The sequence below is a fragment of the Ambystoma mexicanum genome, chromosome 10 (assembly GCF_040938575.1).
Source record: "Ambystoma mexicanum isolate Mex_15411 chromosome 10, UKY_AmexF1_1, whole genome shotgun sequence".
Lineage (NCBI taxonomy): Eukaryota > Metazoa > Chordata > Amphibia > Caudata > Ambystomatidae > Ambystoma > Ambystoma mexicanum.
The window spans coordinates 1,110,800,317-1,110,825,451 of record NC_090932.1 but is presented as its reverse complement, the minus strand read 5'-3'; the positions used below and the strand labels follow the sequence as shown (position 1 = coordinate 1,110,825,451).

General features: G+C 49.0%; 1 protein-coding gene across 3 annotated transcripts in view; it reads right to left on the bottom strand.

The window, feature by feature from the left end:
* Nucleotides 1-25,135, bottom strand: part of OGDH (oxoglutarate dehydrogenase) — a 1,050,082-nt gene that overhangs the window by 8,451 nt on the left and 1,016,496 nt on the right. For all 3 annotated transcript variants that reach the window (XM_069618964.1, XM_069618966.1, XM_069618965.1), the window contains exon 20: nucleotides 8,792-8,864. In XM_069618964.1, coding sequence (XP_069475065.1) covers nucleotides 8,792-8,864 — 73 coding nt within the window. The remainder of the gene's footprint in view (nucleotides 1-8,791; nucleotides 8,865-25,135) is intronic.

Genomic DNA, 25,135 nt, shown 5'->3' with positions numbered 1-25,135 from the left:
CAACTCCAAAGTAACCCACCTGGACATCCTTTCAAAGCTGGCCGAGTCTTCACTGCAGTCGCTGCTGGAACCGGATAGAAAGGGAGAGGAACACCAGTTTGTGTGCGTTGCTTTTAAGTTGGCCAAGAGCTCCAGGAAGATCCTCCGGACTCCCAGGAAGCAGGACAGACCGAGCCTGATCTCCCTCAACAGAGTGCGGGACCCCAGATGCAAAGAAAGCCCATATCGACAGCAAGAAACCGGAGTGTTGCTATTTGCGGTAGATGCGAGGAGCTGAAACACCGAAGTGCCACTTGTTTGAAGATTGCAGGTTGCAAGCGGTGACCGTCCCATTGCAGTGCAGGAGTCCCCAGAAGTCCTCCCTCTTGTCCCACGACTGCGGCCCAGTAACAGCGGGATCTGCAAAGCTGCACAGGAACAGAGGTTATCTGCTGCACTTTTTTTTTCAACTTAAAGGTACTGTAAAGTCTAAGAGAATTTACCTCTTGTTGTGTAGCCACTTGTCCTCGGAGACTTGCTTGGTTGCATCTGTAGAGTTGATATCAGATTCTTTACCTCACAAGCCTAATCAGCATGTGGCCCTACTTTGATTTCTACTATTCTACAAAGACTTTTTTCAAACATTGGAAACTACTTTCTACTTACCTGCAAGAAGTGCTTCAGTTCACCTTGACTTTTGCCAACTTAACATTGGCTGACCTGGCTCCCTGAATGACTCTTCTCTCTCTTGCTTATGTGTTTGCCTTCCTTCCAGGAAAGGGTCAACTGACTTTGCATTGGGGGTTGTTTTGAAAGTACTTAAAAATAACTGTGTGAATACTTGTTTTATTCTGAACTCTCTTCTCTTTAACACTACTCCCAAGTATATTCTAAATGCAACAGTAATATATTAATGCCAGCAGCACCCTAGCGACCCTAGCTATTGAAGTCACCAGAGGGTGTAGGTAGTGCTTGCATGTCATCCCAAATGGGTATTTACTTATTTAGAAAACTAAGAGTGTGTATTTTTGCAGTGTATTTGTGTGTGTTGCTTTATATTGCTCCATTCTGAAGAAGGATTATTGTGGCTGATACATTAATAATTGTTTAATCAAGAAACCTTGTGTGTAAGAGTTTCTTTGAAGACTTGTCACTGTGAATCTCTGTGTAACTCCCCTACAGCTCACATTCACCCCTCTTGAGATAAGCCTGGCTGCTCAACACACTACCAACCTGTGTAGTACAGACTTATACCAAAGGTTGGGTTCCTATTGCCAGGAGGTCAGGGTTGTTGTAGTGCACCCAAAGGGTACGGCATACAATAATGCATAACATTAGCCATGAACACCCTCTTCAGGGAACACTCACTAATAGAGGTATGGCGGTTCTGTCACCTTGGGGAAAGGCAATACACCTTTTATTTGGCGGTACACAAGGGGTTCTCGAGGTTAGACACGTTCCTCCTTTCTGTTCCCTTAATGGTTGGGGTAGGCATACCCAAAAGCCCTCTCAGACCATGTGTCCCTTAAACTCACTCTTGACCTGGCCCAACAATCTCCTCAGATCAAGCCTTCTTCCTAAGGGATGTGGTGGTAAAAGCTCAAATAGAGGAAGCAATAGCAAATTACCTTCATGAGGCTGTGCCTTAACCTGTGTCACACCAATGAAATTAACATTGCTCGATGTAAACTCAAAGGAATGGGTCACTGTAGATTCTGCAAGGAACCTGAAAAGAAAAAACCTCTACCATCTAATTTTGGTCTGCCCTTATTTTATCAAGGCCAGAACAGGCCATTTTGGACGGTTTGCTGCCAAATGCAGGACGCCATTGGTGGATCAGTGGTGGCAACGGATAATCGACGGTCATCAAACGTCGCTGCTAATAGCAGTGGTTCCACTTTTTTGGAAGGTGTTGGAACCGAACTTGGCGAAGGCACAAAAGACTGAAACAGTGACTAAAAAGGTTAACCTTAAGTAATTGACTTAACGCAACCAACATCAAGGGCCTAAGCAATTCAGTATTTGACTTATTACCTCTGTGAGAAACACAAAGGAGGAGGGTCACAGAGTAAACTAAACATAGATGACTGATCTTGGACGGTTGATGTCTATGTGTAGGGTTCTTGCTAAGCATCTTTAATTGTAACATAAAATGTAAATAATAATAAAAAATAAATAGCAAATTACTTCAGAGAGAACGAAATTGGGGTTCTAGATTTTAGAACAGTTTGGGATGCGGGGAAAGCAGTGATTCGAGGGGCTGTAATCGAGCAGTCTGTGTCTTGGGGGAGAACAAAGAAACAGATTAATTTCCAACTAGAAGACTAGGTACGGCGAAGAGAGCAGGAGCACGCTCAATTGTGCGCTCGACGCTCCCTCTGATCTACATGTGGCCAAGCAAGCCTTGGAATCTCGTCTAATGGGGAAAGCGGCCCACTCTACCCTTTTAACAAATCAACGCTATTATACTCAAGGGAACAAAGACAAAAAGCTACTAGTTGCCAAACTAAAAGGTGGCCACGCGTAATTAGATTGGGGCCCTGAAAGATGGGTTTGGAGGCGGGGGTTACTGAGTCTGGGAAGCTGGGCATAATGGAATCATGCCCTCAAATGAGACTATCGCCCTTTCTCAGTTGCCTCGAATCCCATCAGAGCTGCAAGACCTTCTTGAAGCAGACATAACGGCACAATAAATAGTCCATGCAATTAAGGCCTTCCCGACAGGGAAAGCCCTAGGCCCGGATGGGTTTTCCAATACATTTTATAAAGTGCTTTCAGCTGCCCTGCTCCCGCACTCAACTAAGCATTTTAACTCGTTTTAGCTTACGGCAAAGTCACCGACTGCATGGCAGAATCGGCCACTACTTGCATATGTAAGCCGGGGAAAGACCAGGAGATCTGCTCCTCCTATCGCCCCATAGGACTCAACACTGATGCCAAGCTGTATAGTAAGATACTCACTTCCTGCCCGAGTGTAGTGCTCCTGCACATAATAGAAAGCGATCAGACCAGGTTTATTAAAAATAGGGGAACCTATGACTATATTAAGAGGGTTGTGGACCTGATCACCTTGGCCCCTCACATGCCTGAAGGACTGTCCCTACTCACGTTGGACGCACATCGTGCATTTAACAGCATGTCCTGGGACTAGTTAACATTGTTGTGGCCTGCTTATGCCTTTGGCCCAAAGTTCTCTAAACTAGTCATGGCAAATTTTCAGGTCCGACCACGCGTGTCAAGGTGAATGCCCAGTGGTCCCTGTTGCTCCCGTTAGCCAGGGGAACTAGACAGGGTTGCCCCCTGTCCCCCCTAGTATTTGCTCTGGCGATGGAGCCACTAGCTCAGAGGATTCACTTCTATCCTGACAGAGGGTATAACGTGTGGAGGGTCTTCTTGCAAGGCGGCATTATATGCCGACTGTCTTGTGCTTCCTTCGAGACCCGTTGGCTTTTTTACCGGCATTGATGGAGCTACTTGGCCAGGTTGGCTCGGTATACGGGTTTACAATTAATCACAGGAAATCTGTAGGGCTTTCTATTACAGAACCCCCAGAGATGGTGAACACCCTGAAGGAGTCCTTCCCCTTCCGTTGGGCTGACAAGGAATTTGCATTCCTGGGAGTTCAGATTACGTCACAATACAATTACCTCTTAAAAACCAACATTCCCGCATTGAGGGAGGAGGCCAAGGAGATGTTACAGAGCTGGGACATGACATGCAGGAGATCTCTTGGCTTGGGCTGGTAAATGCGGTTAAGCTGTCCCTACTCCCGAAACTCCTTTATGTTTTTCAGGCCCTTCCAATCTGGATTCCAGAGCACGACCTACTCGATATGCAAAAAGCTGTGGGGCAGTTTATTTGGCACCGCAAACCCCTTAGGACTTCGCGCAGGCTTCTCACTGAGTCCAGGGGCATGGGCAGACTAGGGGTTCCATATATCCAGAGGTATTTCCGGGCAGCCCAGATTTACCAGATTCTAGATTGGGCTCTAGAAGACAGGGCTCCGAAATGGAAAGATATTGAGCAAACCTGGGCACCCTGCCGATGAATTCATCTTCCTTTCCTTCCAAAGGAAGCTATATGCCAGCATAAAAAAATCCCTCAAATCCAATTGCACCACATACCATTGGGATAAAGCTTGCGCCCAGATAGGGTTTCGGGCAAGGGTGGGCCCACTTTCCCAGGTGCTTCGAAATCCAGCATTCCTGTTGTGTATGGATATTGGGGAGTTTGCACAGTGGGAGTTGCAGGGCTGCACCACTCACATGCACAGGATGTAAAGAAAGAGTCCAACTGGCTGATTGTGGATGGCTTCCATATGCCCAAATACGACACTGTCGCCCCCCTGCAGGGGATTGAGCTCAAAGTTTTGGAGGGGCAGGAATCGGGTAAAATATCCACTTGCTATCGCCTATTGGAGAACACCTCTTCAGGAGAAAAGCTCCCATATATTGCACGGTGGGAAAGGGAGTTAAATATGGAAATCACAGACGATTCTGTGTTGCGGATTTGGGCTAGGGCTAAAAAAAGTTCCCAGTGTACCGCTATTAAAGAGGGCACCCTCAAGATCTGCTTCAGGTGGTACATGACCCTGCTAAGACTACATGCAATTCATACAGATTACTCAGAACGCTGTGGGCAATTCGGGGGGAGGGGGGTGAGGGGGAAGGGGCGAGGTCTAGCACACATGTGGTGGCACTACACGATTATGCAAACCTACTGGCTGGAGATCCACTTGTGAATCAGACATTACTGGCTGTTTGCTTCCTATGTGCCCACTGACACTACTATTAGGGGATTCGCCAGAGGATGTCACCTTCTAGTCATCAGGCCCTAGGGCGGAACTCCTCTCTCATCTACTGATGGCCGAAAAGATAAACCGGGCCTGGGCGTGGAAGACTCCAGAAGACCCAAGTCTCTCTTACTGGTGGGTGAAGATCTGGGAAATATAGTAATGGAGAAATTAACTGCAATCACCTTGGACCGGCTACCCACATTTTCCAGGACCTGGGCTCCCTTCCTGGATTTCATCAGGGACAAAGAACACATGTTTTTCCAGCAGCAACTTATGAACCACCTCTCCCTGATTTGTCCTTGGGGATGTGCGATTGACATTGGCTGATCCTGTTGCATCCTGACCTGCCATGCGTGGTCTGGGCTGACACAGCTTCACTGATTGATAACCAAGGCCTCTTATTTTTGTGGCAAGAACATGAACTTGTTAGTGTGGTTAACCCCCTATTTAAAAAAATATGTTTTTCTCTTCCTCTTCAGTTGTATATGTGGGAGGGGTGGGTTGTTAAATTGAAAATGGGATTTTTCAATTTATACCGATGTTACTTTTCTCACATGACTTATGCTATGTATGGTCCATCGAGATTGTAATAAAATCTACCTTTGCAAAAAAAATCTGAACTTCAGTCTTTTCTTGGGGGCCACGCTCTCCGCTCCATCCATAACCTACCTACCCACAAGCTGCAACTCTTTGGATTTCTCATTAATCTCCACACCTCTCTCAGCCACTAATACTACTGTCACACCATTCATATCTGATCATTCAATTGTTTCCACAGTCATCTCCTTTCCACCCTCTGACCTTTCCACCCTCTGATCTTTCCTCACCACTTGTTCCACCCGTTACTAAAAGGAAATATAAATCTTCTGCCATTCCCATTTCTCTCCGATCCACGGTGCTCACTCTCCTCCTGCACACCAGATACCATTTCCTCATCCTAGGCCTGGTAAAAGTAACCAATAAGCGATTATATAAAAATGTATACGATACAAAGTAACTTAACCACACTTCACCTTAGGTTGTGTGTAATTTTAACAACATGAGAAGTTCACAAAGAGTGACTGTCTCTCAGTACTGCTACTCTTAGGGATTGGCAAGTTCCCCGGTAGGAATGAGCAAAGGCGCAAGGGAAGTAAAGCAGAACACTTTACTTACCTCCAGAAAGTCAGGTCAGGGTTCAAAACAAAGCAAAAAGAAAGGGTGTCCCATAGAAGGCTATTGGAGGAAAGCAGCAAAAAGAAAACCTTTCCTAACAAGCAGCTGAGGAAAAGAAAAAGTGCTTCAGGTGTCCAACGTGTGATGTGGAAAGGGAATGTGGGCTCTGCGCATGTGGGAACACTGAGCATGCAGCCTTCTACGTGTTATGTTATGTTACTTGGCATTTATATAGCGCTCTACATATCATTGGTATGACTTCAAAACGCTGGTAGGTTGAACGCCCTCTGGAACCGTAGTTCCAGTCAGTAGAGAGAGAGATAGTGTCATAGGGTGCGTGGGCGCACCAGATGTGTGTAGCCGATGTAATTGCCGGATGGTAGCTGCATCCTAGCATTAGGTGTGGTGCTGAAGATATCAGTTGGATGTGTGCAGTCTGATGGGTGGACACCCAGACTGGGCTCTGGCTGCGTTAGTCCTGAAAGAACGCATATGTGAGCAACTAGGCCGGAATGTGCCCGGCTAGCTGCGTTCTATTAGGGTGATGAGGTGTTCATGGGGTCCTATTCGTATGCCAGCTAGGCCGAATTAATAAGGGGTATAGCTGTGTTTTAGTTGAATGATGGTGTACAGTAGAGAGTAAGCATAGTGAAGTGATATGATGGTTATCTTTAAAGCGCCTGAGATCAGGCACGTGAACAGGATGGCAGGGAACAGAGCGACACAGACACTGAGACAGGGGGCTGGGCTTACAGCGACAGGAGGGGGGATACGGATACATAGCAACAGCATGGGGAACAAGAAAGCAGGGTACACAGTGATACACGCGTGGGACATGCCAACACTTGCATTTCTATCTAGAAGCGACTCAGGCTAATCTTCACAATCCTGTCACGGTCTGGTACAGGCGAATGTTCACAATTCCGAGTGCGGCATTGCCAATATTCATAATCTTGTCCGGGTCCGGCACAGGCTAATGTTCGCAATTCTAACTAAGTGCGGTATTGCTATCATTCACAATCTAGTATGGGTCTGGGCAGGCTAATGTTCACATTTCTCTCTAAAATATGGACAGCTTCACATTCACAATCCAGGCTGGGTATGGTGCAGGCTAATGTTCACAACCGTGACTAAGTGCGGCATTCATAACATTCATAATCCTGTATGGGTCTGGTGCACGCTAATGATCACATTTTAACTAGGTCTGGCATTGCTAACATTCACAATCCTGTCTGGGTCTAGCACAGGCTAATGTTCACAATTCTCTCTAGGTGCGGCATTGCTAACACTCACAATCCTGTCTGGGTCTGGCGCAGGCTGATGATCACAATTCTAAGTGCAGCATTGCTAACCAACACAATCCTATCTCGATGCGACAAAGTCTAATGTTCACATTTCTCTCTAAAAGAAGGACAATTTAACATTCACGATCCTGTTTGGGTCTGGCACAGGCTAATATTCACAATCATATCTAGATGCGACGCAGGATAATATTCACATTTGGGAGGTAAGGTAATGTTGAGTGGCAGGTTTTTCCGGAGTAGAGTAATTGCTCTACTTCCCACGCGTGCCACACTTACTTTGGGAGCTGCTGCTGCTTGACAGCTGGCCACTAGCTTCCCCTGCGGACACCTGCAGACACAATCTGTGTGATTTATTTGTATTACCCAGGGGAGCATATGTTGCCTTCATTAGGCTCCGTCACCTGCCCTGCTCGAGGTGCAATATCTGTTTTCGGTTGTCAGAGGGTGCGCATCTTTGCATTTTCTCTGCGAGGCTGAGAACCAGCTGTTCATCCTTGCAAGGACTTCATCCTATAGTCTCTGCTGGAATGCCAGAAATTTGCTGTGCTACCCTCCTCCAGAAGACTAGCCGAAGTCCTGTCGTTGAGTGCCTCTTGGCCCTGCCCAGGGTCAATGCAAGATGTGCATCCATGAAGCTATCTGCAAGGTTCTCCCCTACATTGTGGGACCAAACCTGGGTGTCTGAAGGCTCCACAGGAACCTAGAGATAGTCTTTGAACCTGCACGGCCACAATGACAGTGAGAACCACTACAACCTGAACCCCACTGGGTTTGCATTGGGTGCAAACTCCTGTTTACCTTAGCACTTTCTGGGGCTAGCCCAGGATGGTGGTGTCCGGTAAGTACTCCTGTGGTCATCCTTTTGGACCCTAGATGTGGTAGCTGCTCCTCCCTGCACTACAAACTGACTTAAGGCTCTTAAAGTCAGTATTTCCTTGATGCATCAGCTCTGCACAAACTAACTTCAGTACATTACCTGCACTAGTTGAGTAAGCCCTTCTAGAGTACAACTCTCAGGTATCTCTTGGGACACATAATATACAAGCAGAGACTTAGAACAGGCTAGTACTGGATTTCTGAAGATTTAGGTTATGGTACTAGGTGCCTTATAATTATCAGGACCATGTTCTGAAATGTGTAGAACATCTGTCTCCCTATACAGTGAATGCAATTATTCTGCGAACAACTGCTTGCGATTCTAAAGTAGCGTGTAACCCATAGAGGGTTACCTGAGTTGCATATATGTACTTATTTTTTAGGTAAGTTGGAATATTTAAAGTGTGCCTTAGTGCAGCATGTGGGTCCTTTCCTTACAATTTCACACACAACAGTGCCCCCTTCTTAGTTCAGGCTTGCTGCTAGGTCAACGGTACAAAGGCTTTTTTAAGTCTGCCATAGGTAGTTACTTTGAAGAACCCTGCTAACACACAAGTTCATTACAATTACAATTAGGGTCCACATCATCCAAAACGTATGGGCAGCTAAAAGTATGAACACGTTACATATGTGCATTTTCACTCTCCACAACATCAAAGTACATACAAATGCGCCTATGTACCTGCAAGCATGTCATCAAAGCTGGATCTAGCTTCAGGGTGACGCAACAATGATTTTGGAGTGAAGACGATGAGCTGGAAAAGATGAAAAAAAGCACAACAGCAATGAACAGTGAGGGAAAATGTGCACAGCGTCTCAAACTCCATCAATTACCAGAACTTAACACTCCACAGCTAGGTCGAGTTCAGTACAGAGATGAACCAACTAGTTAACACTGGTAATGTTTCTTCTGGTGGTTAAGATTGGTCTCCTGCAGACTTTTGTAATGGATGCAGACACAATCTGGCTAACATGCTCCATTTCATAAGACACCAGGCAAAAATTCTTCCACCTGGAAAGTGAAAGTCAAATAAGCCATTTCAAGCAAGTCACTCACTCAAGCCACAGTCCCACACAGTAACAATCACTGGGTGGTGGAAGTTTCTTTCCCAGCCTTTATAAAATCCAGCCTTTATAAAAACCCACCATAACCTTGGTGTTCTAGATTGGTTTCATTTTTCTCTGCCACTCCCGCCCCAATCCCCTGCCAATTCACTCCAGTTCTTGTGACATTTCCCCTATTCCCCCCAATTGCATCTTACAGGGTTGCCGGGCTAATCTTGTGAGATTCCTGCGGGAGTTCTCCAATAAGCTGAAAAAAAACATTCTGACCCAAACTGGCACCCAAGTTCACCTCAAACCCCCAACAGAAACATTGGGCTACCCAGGCAGTAAATTGTCTTGCACCGATTAAGCCAAAAATAAATTACAGCTGCCACCAGACTACCCCCTTAATTAATGTAGGGCAATATAATGACCTCAGGGACAAAATAGGGTGCTAAAAAAGTACCACTGCCCCAGGAATGTTCTGGGCAGTAGTTAAGATGGAGTTTCAGAATCCACCCTGTGGACTGAGCAGTAAGGGTGATACTGAGGAGAGAGTGGCGAAGAGTTCACTTAAGCACACAAAGAGCACTTTTAATAACAAGCTAGGTAGAATGTTTAAGATACAGTCCTATTTAGGCCACGGCAACTCATCAATCAAAAACCACAGATAAGTAACTCACTAAACCTACACTATATTCACTTAGGGGTCCTCTGGCTACTGAGCACCAACACTGTACTTTTAAAGACAGTAAGATAGGAGAATGAACACTGTAGTGTAGCGAGTAAATGGAAAAAAGACAAGGTTTAACCGATTGGAGAATGAATAAGTAAAAATAATGGGAGATAAAACAAAGAGCCTTATTAAAAAAAAAGGGCCCTACAATATTGCCTTCTATTGCTAGATGAGATGGGGTCTAGTGCCAATGCAACCCTTTTCAAGGGGTTAGTCTCATTTAGGCATGCTGAACAATTGTTGGCAAAGCCAACATGCCATTTCAAATTGTCTTAAAAGTGAACAACATAGGAGGCAAAGTTCTTAGGAGATCCTCTCTCAATGCCACCACCTTCAGGAAAGTCCATGGCAGCATCCTTGACCAGAACTCCACGATCACAGGCAGGCAAGGGAAAAGTAGGGTTAGGACCCTGTGCCCGTTAAAACATATGCAGGTAAGGGGTTAGAAATGGGTATGTTAACCTATCCCATTTTACTATGATTTTGTAAGAGACCATTTTAGAGGCTTCAGAATTTGCTAGGCCCACTGACTTCCTGTCTTGGTTCCGACAGAGGAGACCCAGGAATTGATGGCACAGCAGTCACTTTCGGCTTCAGGATTTAAGCCTGGCTAGTCAGCAGTTTCAGCGCTCTGGCGAGACTGTTCTGTGTACTAGACAGTGGGATGACCCTGGCACAATGAAGAAAGACCACCACATTGTCAACGACTTTCGAGAACCCCCCTCCTTCTGCCCCCAAGGACACGATGCAGGTGGGAGACAGCGATGGCCACCGCGATCAAACGGCAGAAGACAACCCTCAAAGTGGGAACAAAGAAGCTGGTTTTTCAAGGCCCCCTCTTTATGATGGAGAGGTACAATTGCAGGCAGCGGCCGCTTGTTTCACAAGTCGCGGTTCTCAGAGTCTACGGTCCGAACATGGGACAGTGAATGATGCAGCAAGGCAGATCAGGCAAGATCTGGCCAGTCTGCAAAGTGGTCCCAGGATACTTCCGAAGGCTGCCAGAGCAGGGGTTAAGATTGGTTGTATCCTGCAATGCGAGATCAGCAAAGGACCAGTGCTTTGCAGGGCCAGTTGAAGATCATGCTGGCTGCAACTACGAGTTCTGGGTCTTCAGCAGGATGTTCTTCTTTGAAGGGGTATACGGTCCAATAATCCTCTGCTCAATGGCTGCAGGAGTCCTCCTTTTATCACAGATCGGCCTGGAGTCTCATAACCCCACCAATGCCATGGACAGCCTCTTGCCACCACATCTGCCCATCAACAAACGCACTTGACAAGGATGTGGACTGGGACCAAACAGTCGTAGACCCCACATCCAGCCAAACACACATACCGTTGCTTTGCCCGGGAAACCTGAGGCTATGGCTGGGAGAGTTCCTATCATATATGGCAAATCCAGCCCTGAGAAGGCAGGAAGACAAAAACATAAGGCAAAATCTCATAGGACAGCCTTTTTAGAGTATAGGGTACAGTAAAAGCAATTATGCAACAAAATGCAATAGTGCATGCGAGAATGTAAGAAACCGTAGAAGAATGTCTTGCCACCAGCCATCCATGGACACATCATGCAAGTACTAATCACCAATAAAAAGCAATACAAAGTATCCCTACCACACTTCACTGTAAGGTGATGTGTGCAGTGTAAAAAGGGAATTTTGCAATGGAGGACAGAGTCTCCCTGCACTGAAAGCCATAGGGACTAGTCCGTGCACCCCAAATAGATGCTCTAAGCAAGGCAAGTAATATAGCGAAAAGTCAGTTTTGGCTCATATCAAGAGCAATACGTTGAGCTGGGGGGGTTCTTTAGATTTGGAACTACAGAGGGAAAGCAGCAATAAGAACATCTTTCCTAAAAGCAACCATGGGACGATACATGGTTTGAGTGAAAAAAGTTGCATTGACACTTCAGTAAGTTTCACTGACCACCAAAAATAGGTGATTGTTAGGGCGGAATTTAATGTTTGGGTTCTGCATTCACATTTTATGGGACCCGGTTAGGTAAGATTTTCATAGAAATTACAAATCTTCCTGACCTGCGTCAACCCCAGAACCTTTTGCTTTACTAAAATACAAAAAAGGGTAGCAGGTGCCCCTCTCTCGAAAGAACATAGCATGATAACCTGTTCTGTGGTTTTTTCCCCACTTTGAGAGTCCGCACCCAACACTTTTAGCTCAGTGTAATTTTCACAAACCCGGAATATTCATTTGCATATCAGTTGGGGCAATCCAGCATTGAAATGCCAGGCAAACCTCATTTGTACCAACAGCAACCCCATACACGTGTTTCAGCTTGTTGGGCCTCATCAGTGAGGTGGAGCTGTGCCTCTCTGAGCATAGTGAGCAAGGGGTCCACATCTGGGTTCCCTCAGGTAACAATTTACAGTGACCAACCCCAAGTTCCTTACAAAAATACAAAAAAGGTAGCAGGCGCCCCTCTCTCAAAAGAACATGGCATGATAACCTGTTCTTTGCCCCCCCCCCATTCCCCTGAGACGTGGACCCCTTGCTCACTGTGCTCAGAGAGGCACAGCTCCACCTCACTGATGAGGCCCAACAAGGCTGAAACATGTGTATGGGGTTGCTGTTGGTACTCTTTTTCAAAGGAGGTTTGCCTGGCATTTCGGTTCTGGATTGCCCTTGTGGGCGGGACACAGACTGATATGCAAATGGATATTCCTCCTTTGTTAAAACTACAGTGAGCTAAAAGCGATGGCTGCAGACTCTCAAAGTGGGAAAAAACCACAGAACATGGCGTGTGGACATCGCACAGGGCCAGGGACGAGTGGGGTGTCCTGGTGGGAGCCCCACACCACCAAGAACCGCTCCGGTGCGGATCACTAGCAGCAAATCGGGACTCCGAGAGCCTCCCGACCCATTCCCCGCGCACAGAGGCCTACTTGAAAAGGAGCCCCCAGTGAAGGTGGTGAGGAGCGCAGGGGGGAGAACTGATACTCGGCGGACTGGGTTTGCCACCCTCCGGGCACGGACCAGCGCAACTCACCCCGTAAAAGCTGGCATGGCCTTCCCCCCTGGAGTACAGGGGTCCCCCTGGAACATTTCAGCTGTGACGCATCTGGGGAAACAGGCCCCAATCACAATCTTAGCCCCCCTCGTGAGGACCGGAGTCATCACCGGCACCCACCCCCCCCACATGCGAGCTTGCCTCCGCGGAAGCGGGGAGGGCCCAAGACGCCCAGAGGAAACCTCAAGGCATTAAGGCAGGGTGAGAGGCGCCCCCCGCCCCCACCCAAACTCCAAAGGGCACCCAGAGACCGGAGCGCTGGAACCGACCCAGCCCACGTGCGCAATCCGCTCCCTCCAACGCTTCCGCCGGTCCAACGCACCCCTCGGTGATCCACACAGTGTCACCATGCCGTCAAGTGCCCCCCCCCCCCCCCCCCCCCGCAGTGCTAACGAAGGACGACCTCAAGGACATCCTCCAGGAGATAAAAGCGATTCGAACTGACATACAAGCCTCTATAGTTGATCTCAGGGGGCGAGTGGAGACGCTAGAGGAAAAAATTGAGGGAATGGAAAACAACCACCTCCAAACAGACCTGTTAGACATGAAATACGAAGCGAGGCTAACAGACCTAGAAATCAGAGGAGGACATAGCCCTGAAAATGGACGACCTAGAGAACAGAGAACGCCGAAACAACCTGCGCATTATGGTTGTGACTCAACAGAGAGGCGAGACTGCCGCAGACGTGGGGAGAAAGGTTCAGGGCCTCATCAACCAACTCTTCACACTCGAGGGGGACAAGGAAGTCCAGTTGGAAAGAGCCCACCGAGGGGGAGGTGGAGCGAGGGGGGCCCCAAGGTCCATAGTTGTGCACTTCCTCCGCTACAGATAAAAAATGGAGGTCCTCGAGAAAGCGAGATGGCTGGAGAGTTTCTTGTTGGAAGGAGACACAGTGAGGATTTACCAGGACCTCTCGGCTTTCACTCTTACCCGCAGAAGAGAGTGCCCGCCACTCACCCAGTGGCTCACCAGCCAAGACATAAGATACAGGTGGTCCTTCCGATTCGCCTTGTCTTTTGAACGCTCAGGAGTTGACTATAGAGTGACCAGCGGCAAGGAGGCATCCCAAGTGCTGCAGGTACTCAATGGGGATACCCCAGAGGAAGGAAACGAGATGGAGGTGCAAGAGCCTCGGAGCACCAGGACGGAGCCGGAGGGCCCCTGGTCCACAAAGAAGATGATAAAGGGCCGAAGGAAATTCAAGAAACTAAACACCCCCACAACGGAAGCAGAAGGGGACTAAGTGGTCAGAGGCTCGCTATTAGAGAAACTGAGAGATTGAATCACACAGCCCCGGCCGGGGACGCTGAGCTTAACAAGGGGACTGCGGAGGATGGACTTGCATTCACCCTGGTGGCTTGCCCATTGGCAGGCGTCATGATAAAGAGGGGGAGGAGGGAAGGGAGGGAGTTGGGGATTTTGGGGACCCACACAGTCTCTAAACCACATTGAAAGGCGGCAGAAAGCACAGATCCGGGAAGACGGTACAAACAAGACAAGGACCCAATGGCAGACAATGAGAATAGGGGCCAGGCTGAGTCACTGAGAATTGGTTCACTCAATGTAAAGGGTCTGAACTCCCCAGCAAAGTGCTCCCTCTTGGGGAGGGAAATAGAATGCTAAAATAGATATCCTCTTCGTACAGGAAACTAGAACGGTCACGGGAGAGGAGAGGGCCATCCCGGGAGCACACGTGGGCCAGACCTTCTGGGCATCCGCTCCCACGAAACGGAGTGGAGTCGGGATCATCCTGCAGAGAAACCAGAGACTCACAGAGGTAACCAGGTGGGGGAGGGAAGACGGTAGAGCCATGATTATATCAGGTGACTTGCACAACTCCAGGGTCTCCCTAGAAGCTATCTATTGTCCTAATGTGGGCCAGGTTGAATTTCTCAAAGAGGCGATGGGAGAGATAATGGCCAGGACAGAGGGGCTCCTTATACTGGGTGGAGACTTTAACATGCGGGCAAATCGGGAATTAGATCATAGTGGAGGGGCCATCCCGCTAGGCAGCCGAGGGGATAGACCCCAGGGGAAATTCCGGGAGCTGATGTTGGGCTATGGGCTCGTGGATACATGGAGGGAATTGCATCCGGAGGGAAAGGGATACACCTTCTACTCAGCGGTCCATGACACCAGAACGAGAATAGATTACCTTTTCATGGGGCACCAGAACACGAGCCGAGTGTAGTCCTGCATCATCCGCCCGGTTAGCTTGTCGGACCACGATATGCTCTGGGCAGATATTAGTGTATTGGGTCTGAAATCCAGAGAATCCCTGTGGAAATGCAATGACTTCCTGCTAAGGGATGTGGTTTTTAAGGAGGAGATGGAGAAGGCGATCAATGAATATTTTGAACTGAATAACACGGGTGAAGTCAACATAGAGACAGTCTGGGAGGCAGCAAAGGCGACCCAGAGGGGTGTTAAAGGACCAGGACTCTCCTGGCTCATAGACTACGGGCGGAGATAATAGCATTGGAGGGATCTGAAGGGAAGAGGGATGAGGAGAGGGAAAGGGACTTGGGGGATGCAAGAGAGAAAAGGCAAGAGCTGAGAGCATTGGAGATGGGGAAAATTGTAGCGGGCCTCCAACACCTGCGCCAAAGGTATTATGAAAAATGGGATAAGGCTGAAGCCATGCTGGCGGCCAAACTCCAAGGCCAACGGAGAGATAGATGGGTGTCAAGGATCTCATGCAGGGATGAGGGGACAAAAACGGATCCCGAGGGAATAGTGGAGGAATTTGCGGGGTTCTATGAGACTCTCTACGGGAGGGAAGGAGAAGTGGAGGCGGAGGCACTGGGAGCATACCTCGGAGGAGTAACATTACCGGAGATGGACCCCCCAGAGGCATCAGCCTTAGACTCCCCAATAACAAGCAAGGAGGTACTTAAGGCAATATCGGGTCTTAAGCTGGGCAGGGCCCCCGGGGGAGGACGGATTCACCGCAGGCTTCTATAAGGCCTTTGGAGGCCTACTAGCAGGGTTTCTGGTGGGCCTATTCACAAATATCATGAGGACCGGGAGTGCGCCTCTGTCTTTTGGCAAAGCACTGATGACAGTGATCCCGGAGGGCAAAGATCCAACAGACTGCCGGTCATATAGACCAATTTCCCCCCCTGAATGAGGACGCTAAACTGTTCACCAGGATCATAGCCACGAGACTAGACAACCATATGCCGGTACTCATCCACTCCGACCAGGTGGGCTTCATACAGGGGAGACAGGGGGCTGACACCCTCCGAAAAACCCTGCACCCGATGAGGGAAGCGGCCCCGAAGGGAGACAACCCTGTCCTGGTGGCCATCGACGCCGAAAAGGCGTTCGACAGGGTGGACTGGGAGTTTCTACACTGAGTCCTTGTCAAACTGGGCTTTGGCGAGGGAATCAGGCGAGCCATTAAGGCCTTATACACAGACCCCTCTGCTAGAGTAACGGTAAATGGTCACCTTTCACGAACATTCAGCCTTCAAAGGGGGACGAGGCAGGGCTGCCCCCTCTCCCCAATCCTGTTCGCCATGACCATGGAAATACTCGCAGAGTATCCATCAGATGTTCCCAGATGGTCCGCGGTATTGACGTTGGAGGTCGGACCTTCAAGCTCGGCCTCTATGCAGATGACATACTGCTCCACCTGAGGGAACCTACTAGCTCAGACCCGGCGGCCGTTCGGGTTATTGAACGGTTTGGCCAATTCTCAGGCTTCAGGATGAACATAGGGAAGTCAATGATCTTCTCCTTTGCCCCAGATGCAGACACGGAACTGTCCCCCCTGGGGTTTCAAATTCGTACCGAAGGGATTAAATACCTGGGGATCAACATCGTCCGGCCCCACGAAGATCTAAGCCAGGCAAATTACCCCCCGCTGTTTGACAACTTATTCAAAGATATGGAGACATGGAGTAAGGGGCAAATCTCGTGGATGGGAAGGATAAACGCCGTAAAGATGAACCTCCTCCACAGGGTCCTGTATGTTTTCCAGATGCTCCCTTTGGAAGCCCCAGAAGCACTTCTTAAAGAAGCCAAAAAACACATAACGAAATTCATATGGCAAGGCCAGAGGCCCAGAATAGGTTATGAAACACTCACCCTCCCCAAGGATAGAGGGGGCGTCGGCCTCCCAGACTTACGAACTTACCACAGAGCAGCCCAGCTCAGAACCCTGGCCCCCCCACCTCAGAGAGGACCCCAACAAGCAATGGGTCTTTCTTGAAAACTCCCTCCTGAGCCCTGTCACAGTGGGTGAGTGGTTATGGGTCCCGATGAAAAAGCTCCCAAGGAGAATCAGGGATCACCCAATACTAGTAACAATGTGGAAGGCGTTGGAGGGTAAGGGACACGGTGAGAAGGTGACCACTTGGCCCTCCCCAATGAGTCACATCTGGTCCACACCAGTTTTAGAGGAAATCCCAGGCCATGAACACTATCAGCCCTGGTTTGACGCGGGCCTATGCAGAGTTGGTCAGGGAGGAGTCGTTTATAAGTATCCAGGAGCTTGAAGAATTCTTGGGAATAGGTAGGCTCTCCCCACTCCTCTACCTGAGACTTAAGGGAATCCTAATGAAACCAAAACTAAAGCCCAAATTACAAAGACAACTCACCCCAGTTGAGAAAATCTTAGATACCCATGTAGAAATGAAAGGCCTCATCTCACTCCTTTACTCGGCCCTTTTAACCCCCCGTGAGGGAACCACCAAAAGCCTCAGGGGGAAATGGGAAAGAGACTTGGGTTGTAGGATCGGAGACGGTCTCTGGGGGCGACTCTGTAGTAGATCATTTAAGACCTCCATCTCCTGCCAATACAAAACCCATGCTGTCAAACTCCTGCACAGATGGCAGTATGACCCGATCACACTTTCTAGGATGTTCCCAGACGTAATCCCCCTTTGCTGGCACGGGTGTGGGGAAAGGGCAAACTATTGGCATATGTGGTGGACATGCGGGAAGGTCCAAACCTATTGAGCCGAAGTCCTTAGCTGGCTGAAAGAGGCGGGAGAAGGTGTGCTCCCACTGGACCCGATGTTGATACTGTTTGGCCTGCAGCATAATGATCACTGGTAAAAATTACTGTACCTCTCGCACTCCCTACTGTTGGCAGCCAGAGCGGCCTGCGCTAGAACGTGGAAGAAAGAATGGGTGATGATTGCCAAAGACATATTCCTTATGGAAAGACTTACAGCGGCTTTACATGGTTCAAGCACCCAAATAGAGAGACTGGATGCAATTTTAAGAGGTGTTTGGCAACACATAGGCTACGTCCTGAGACCCTCAAGTGTCCTTGGCCCGGCCCAAAAACAAGCCCCGACATGGAACGAATGGCCCTGGAACTTGGAAAGCCGATTGACCACCGACGGAGAAAACCCGGATTGACGCTGCCCTATGCCGCATCATTTCTATAAGCAGACAGCAGCGCTCGAGATACTGTGTGGGGTGGGTGGGAGGCGGAGGGGGGGAACAAACACAGGGAATAATGGCTTATAGTTTGATTTGTTGAGGGCGAATGCCCAAATCTTGTAATTTGTGTATCTATGCTGTTTTCAAAAAATCAATAAAAATTGAATTAATGTAGGTGAGACCAGCACACCCAACCTCACGTGGAGTGCTGGGGAGATACAATATATCCCCTTTCTCATTTTAAGTAACATTTCAGTTACAGGGACAAGGTTACCTTTAATGGATGGTGGCGGTGAACCTTCTTACTAATTTAGTGCACCTTTACTGTGGGCTGTTTCCACAGCCTCGGTAAAGGCACCCATGGGTGCTCATTTTACCAAAATGGACCCAGCCTTCTTATTTTGACATTTTACTGTTCTTTGTCCTTAGTGTCCATTTTATCTTCGACTGGACAACTAGGCCAAGTCCCCCCAAACCCACCAGGTTCCAGGAGTCCAGAGCCTGGTGAGATCTACTAGACCCAAGAAGACCCGCATTTTGAGGCATCCCACGTCGTGCTGGACCTTGCGGGGCTGCAATACCCCAATACCCTGGGACCTTGAGCCATTGTGCAGTGCATGGCCTTCTGAATTCCGAATCGAGCTGAACACTTTGATGGCATCTTGCTGGATCTCCAGAGATGCGATTCAAGTCCAGAAAGTCCCCTCACCAGAGTGCTGGACCTGGCAACAATCCAACCAGCGATATTCAGTCTTCTTCTGGCTCCTGAAAAGGGCGCCAAAACCAGAGAACCGCATCCAGCCATAAAGAAACTCTTGCCTGGAGCCTTCCCTGTTGATCCCTGCTGCAGAAACCCTTCCAGTGTCCAGTCTTCTGTCTTCATGATAAAGGAATTAATCGACCAGGTTTTTGGCTACAGATGCTAAAGTCTCCCCCACTGCAACCTTCTCTTCTGTGCCGAGTAAACCATGTGAAGAACCTCTTGCTAAGAGCCTTCCCTGTGATCCCTGCTGCAAAAGCCTTTCCAGTGTCCGGTCGTCTGTCTTCATGATAAAGGAAAATCGACTGGGTTTTTGGCTGCAGATCCTGAAGTGTTCTTGCTGCAACTCTTCCGTGTAAAGGTTCTGTGTTGGCCGGGGTATTAACTTACTTAAGCCTTCGTGATGTCTGTAAAGCTTTGGGGTTTTCTGTGATTGTGAGTCCTCTCACCCAGTTCACCCAGGCCAATTGCTGGAATCCTCCTCGGGTGTCTTCTCAGAAGTCACAGAACCCTAACTAACTTTAAAATGAACTACTTGTTTGAACAGTCTTACACAGGAACTCTGACTTTCGCCTACAACAGAACCCTATCTCAGCCTGCCTACAGCTGGCACCTAGACCACTAGGGTCCTCCTTCTGCCTCCGAGTGAACTCATGCAATAGAAGAACAAGTTACTTACCAACTGTAAAGTTTTTTCGACTGGATGTTCCTCCCACGTATTCCTCATCTATGATATTCGTATCTCGCCAGCTTCGCTACTTGGGAAAAAAAATCTCGGCAGAGGGTGCTGTGCACAAGGTTGTGGCGTTGATGTCCCTCGACGGTCTCCGTAGTGTGTTGACGTCACCAGCAGTATAAGTAGCTTGTGCCGTGCCCGTTGGCTTCAGTTCTGTTTTTTCATACAAACTATTAACCATTCAGTCGTGCCCCAGACTGTAAGCTTTTCGTGAACATAAAGTGTAAATCACATAAATTGTACAGCGGGGAAGGATGGGAGGGGCGATGAGGAATACGTGGGAGGAACATCCAGTCGAAAGAAAGATTCAGTTGGTAAGTAACTTGTTCTTCGGATGGATTGTGCCCTCCCACGTATTCCTCATCCATGATAGACTCCCATAGCAGTGGTAATTTAGGAGGTGGGAGTACTATTAAGTTTTATCAAAGATAGAATGAAGAACAGCTTTTGCAAACAATCCCTCATGGGAAGAAGAGGCATCTAAGCAGTAATGGTTAACAAAGTATGGATTGATGCCCATGTTGCAGCTGAACAGATAACTACAGGAACTACCCTCTGAAGAGCCACGGACGTTGCCATACCCCTTGTGGAATGGGCACGAAGCCCTTCCAGCAGGTCTTTCCCGGCTAACCTGTAACACTCCACAATAGCCAAAGTAATCCAGTGGGATATAGTTTGTTTTGTCACCACTATTCCCAATTTATGACCAGTATAACCCACAAAAAGTTGGTCATCCTGGTGCAATTTTGACATTCTTGATATATAAAAACTCAGAGCCCTTCCCTTTTTGGGCCCAGTCTGTGTAATCTCTGCTCTTCATTATCCAAATGAGGAGGAGGGTAGAAGGTTGGAAGGGTTATTTTTGTGACAAGTGAGAGTCAGAAACTTTCAGCAAGAAAGAAGGTTTAACTCCAAGTACCACCTTGTCCTTGTGAAAGGTAGTATACAGTAACCCTGCGGGCTGATGTTAAAGCCAGAAGAAGGGCAATTTTAAGTGTTAAAAGCCCAGCTCATTAGGTGAGCTGGGGCTGGCTTCCACCGTTGATCGGTGGTGGTTGAGGCCTACCCTGCACCTCAGGACGGGGCCTGGTAGGCGGAGTGCCCTCGGCTGCATTGTTGGTAGTGCTGTGTGCAGGCACCCCCCTCAGAAATGGCTCCGGTGTTAGGGCATAGCCCCTCGGGTTCAGAGAACCAGGTAATAGAGCCTTGCAGCCCCTCAGCGGTAACATCAGTAGGATCTTGCGACACCTCTGCCTGGTGGCCAGTAGCTGGAGCAGCCTCAGTGCTTGGGAAGGAGTCACCCTAGCAGGGTGTGGAGGAGAACAGGGCACCTACCTCAGGCCTGGTCTTATGCTTCACAAACGCTGTGAGGTCCTCTGGAGGCGATCTCCCGAAGAGCTCCCGCCACCTGGCTGGTCGGTTCTTCAGCATGCGTGGAATCAAGGCGTCACACGCAGTACAGCCGCCCCCTGGGCAAAGGCACCGGAGGCAGAGGGCATGGGGGTCAGATGTTGGGAAGGGACCCTCGCAGGATGGACACCTGCTGAAGCCCGCCATTGTTGACATGGGAGGAGTGTGGCGTCAGAGGACAAAGCAGTACCTGTTAATTGAAAAGAAAAAAGAAGACAAGAATACTTCTCCAGAGAAGAGTGCGTGGAATTACTAAGCTGGAGGCCTAACCCAGGAGCGCTGGTGAAAGCAGTCCGTTCCAGTCAATGCGGAAAAGAGGACGGAGAAGTGGCGCCAGAGGGTGGAGTCAGGGGAGCGCAGGTCCCAGTGCTGCGCCCCCGAATTTAATGGGGAAGATGATTTTTCTGGTGAAAAAGGTTCTGTCTCCCCTCCCTAGCTGGGGACACCCACACAGTATGGAGGAAATTAATAGTTACTCACTGTAGTGACTAACATACTCTTAGTCCATAGTCCCCTTTCCTCCATACTGTATGAGCGTCCCTTGCGAGGGACGGGAAAGGGAACTTTCACCAGAAAAATCTTCTTCCCCTTTAAATTTAGAGGCTCGGCCGGGAGCATACGCTCGCCTGAATCGGCCCACCTGCGCCACTCTTCAGTCCCCATTGACGCATCGACAATATTCAGAATTGCCCAATGACACCAATAATATTAGGGGGGAGGATGGTGGGATGCATGGAGGAAAGGGTTCTATGGATCAAGAGTATGTTAGTCACTACAGTGAGTAACTATTAATTACGCTTACGTCCCGCCCCAGGGCGGAGAGGACACCCTCCTTAAGAAAACAGGTTTCTTAGAACCGCCTGTCTGAACGACGCGTCAGACTTGGAGGTGGTGTCCAAACACAGTAGTGTTTACAGAACGCCGAAGGGGGTGGGGTCGGGGGGCGGGGGCCTAGGTAGCTGCCCTGCTGATCACCTGCCACAGGACATGCCGTTGGAACGCGATGGCCATGGCCTTGGCTCTGACCGCATGGACATTTAAGTTAAATGGCACTGGTTTGTACTGCTCCTCATAGGCCTCCTTGATGGTTGCGACCATCCACCTTGCTATGGAGGCCATGGAGGCCCGATATCCGGGCCTTAACCCCCCAAAAGTGACAAACAAGGCGTCTGACTTGCTGAAGTCCATGGACCTGTCCAGGTAGTATTCCAGCGCGTGTCCAATTCCTTCCCTTTCTCCTCCTCACCCGAGTGGTAATCCTCCAATTCGTCTGTATTGAGACGCCGACGTGCGCAGAAATCTCTCCTTGTGGATGAAGCAACTTGCCTACCACGAGAGGAAGCCACAGTGAATGCTTGAAACAAGCAGTCCTGGGACTCCTCTCCCGTAGTAGGTGACAAGGGAAAAAGCCTTCTTGGCACAAAAAACCCTTGTGAGGCAGGAGGTCGAGCAGAAGTCTTCCCAGGTAAAGTACGAGAGTCCAGCAGTCGAAGAAGTGAAGGTGGACGGCCGCTGCGGGCTGTGGAGGCGGAGCAGAGCCGAAGGCGACGGAGACCAGGAAGCGCTCTCACTAAAAGGGAGAAGCGAGAGGGGAGCTCAAGCAAGAAAACTCGAGCGGCAGCAGGACCCAGGAGAAAGGGAGAGAGGCTCAAGCCGAGGAGCAAGGGCGAGCCACCGGAACTGAAAGAGAAAACCAACCAAGAACCAGGAAGGGAAAGAGAAAGAGAGGGGATTAGCGGAAGAAAAGAGGTATCGCAAGGAGCGATAAGGCGAAGAGACAGAGCGGCAAGCCGCAAGACAGAAAACTAGCGTCTCACCCAAAAGGCTGAAGCGGAAGCTACGGGGGTTGCAACGCATTGATAGCTGGGAGAGGGAGACTTATGTACTTCCCAGTGACCTCCATGTTGAAGGAAAACTAGACCGTGACTGCACGCAAGGAAATACAACGTGCTGGAACTACGGTCGGCGCCCGAGTCTCCATCGCGGAAGTAACCGCCCATCGGCTCGGCAGCGCATGACAGTATGCCCCCCTCCAAAACGAAATCCCCCAGGTTTACCTGGAAAACACCGATGGAAACCTCTCAGCAATCGGGGGGCATGTATGTGGGAGACCGGCTCCCAGGAGTCCTCCGACTCCGGGTAACCCTTCCACGAGACTAAGTATTCTAATCGACCTCTGTAGAACCTGGAGTCACGGATAGCCGCAACTTCATACTCCTTGGCACCTCCAGAACCCTGAATATGAAGACGAGGAAGGAATCTTTGGTGAGGATCTTGAGTGAAGGGCTTGAGAAGAGAGGAGTGAAAAACAGGGTGAATGCGATTGAGAGAAGGAGGCAATTTCAATTTGAAAGAGACAGGATTGATTTTAGATAGAATGGAAAAAGGCCCTAGAAAGCGAGGAGAAAGTTTGGAAGGGTGAACCCATCGGGGTAGGAACTTGGTAGCGAGCCACACCCTATCCCCGGTTTCCAATCGGGACAACCCTGCCGGTGTAGGTCAGCCCGTTCCTTGTTTCGGATTCTGCTCCTTTGTAGACTGAGTTTAGCTGTCTTATGCGCCTCCCCAATGGACTGGACCACCGATTCTGCAGTGGGAGAATTGGTGGGAACCGGAATCAGGGGAAAAAATGGATCGAGGATGCACTCCGTACGTGCAAAAAAAAAAAAAGGAGTGAGACCTAGTGCGGAATGGGTCGAATTGTTGTACATAAATTCCGCTGTGGGTAATAAAGATACCCAGTTATCCTGCTGTTGGTTGATATAGCATCTCAGATATTGCTCTAGGGTGGCATTCAGTCGTTCCGTCTGGCCGTTCGACTGAGGGTGAAAACCAGAAGAAAGTGCCCTTTCAATGCCGACCCTAGAACACAAAGCCTTCCAGAAGTTTGAGACGTACCGACTACCTCTGTCGGAAATGATCTTATCTGGTAGGCCATGCAGTCTAAAGACATCTCGTGTAAAGGTCTCCGCCATTTGAGTGGCGGTAGGTAATCCAGGCAGCGGGGAAAAATGCGCCAATTTAGTGAAGGTGTCTATCGTCACCATGATGCAAGTACAGGAATCAGACTCTGGTAGGTGCACAATGAAATCGGTCGATATGAGACCCCATGGGCGTGTTGGCATCTCTGGTTGGGTAAGCAAACCTAAGGGCCTTCCAGAGGGATATTTGGCTCTGGCACATGTCGGACAAGCCTTGACGTAGTCCTTAATCTCTCCTTTTAAATTCGGCCAAAAAAACCTTCTTGCGATGAGTTCAGTTGTGTTAAGCACTCCTCTATGACCCGCAGTCAGTGAATCATGGCACCACAGAATATCTTCTTGCGCCAAGGACCTTCTGGAATGTACAGTCGGTTACCAAAAAACACTAAACCTTCCCTCTCGGTGTATGCCTTTCCTTGTGGTCCCAGAGACGTTAACCTTTCCGAAGCTAAAGCGGTCTTAATTTCCTGAAAGAAAACATTGATAAATCCCAGGATCTTATTCCTTTTGAACATGGTCTCCCGAGGATTAGGGGCACCCTTACCCGGAATCTCCTTCCTAGACAAGGCGTCCGCCACCTTATTAGAGGTGCCAGGTACATAAGTGATATGGAAGTCGCATTGGGCAAAGAAATAAGCCCATCTGGCCTGCCTAGAATTCACGCACTCCATGTTTTGTAATGCTTTGAGATTCTTATGGTCAGTCCTGAGGATAAAGGGATGACGTGCTCCCATCAGTAGATGTTGCCACTCCTCACAAGCCAGTTTCATTGCGAGTAGTTCCTTTTCGAGAACCGAATAATTGAGTTGGCTGGGGGACAATGTTTTAGAGAGATAGGCGACTGGATGTTCCACAGCCTTGTAGGTTTGCACAAGTACTGCCCCTATAGCCATGGCAGATGCATCTGTTTCAACGATGAACTGTCGGTTTTGATCT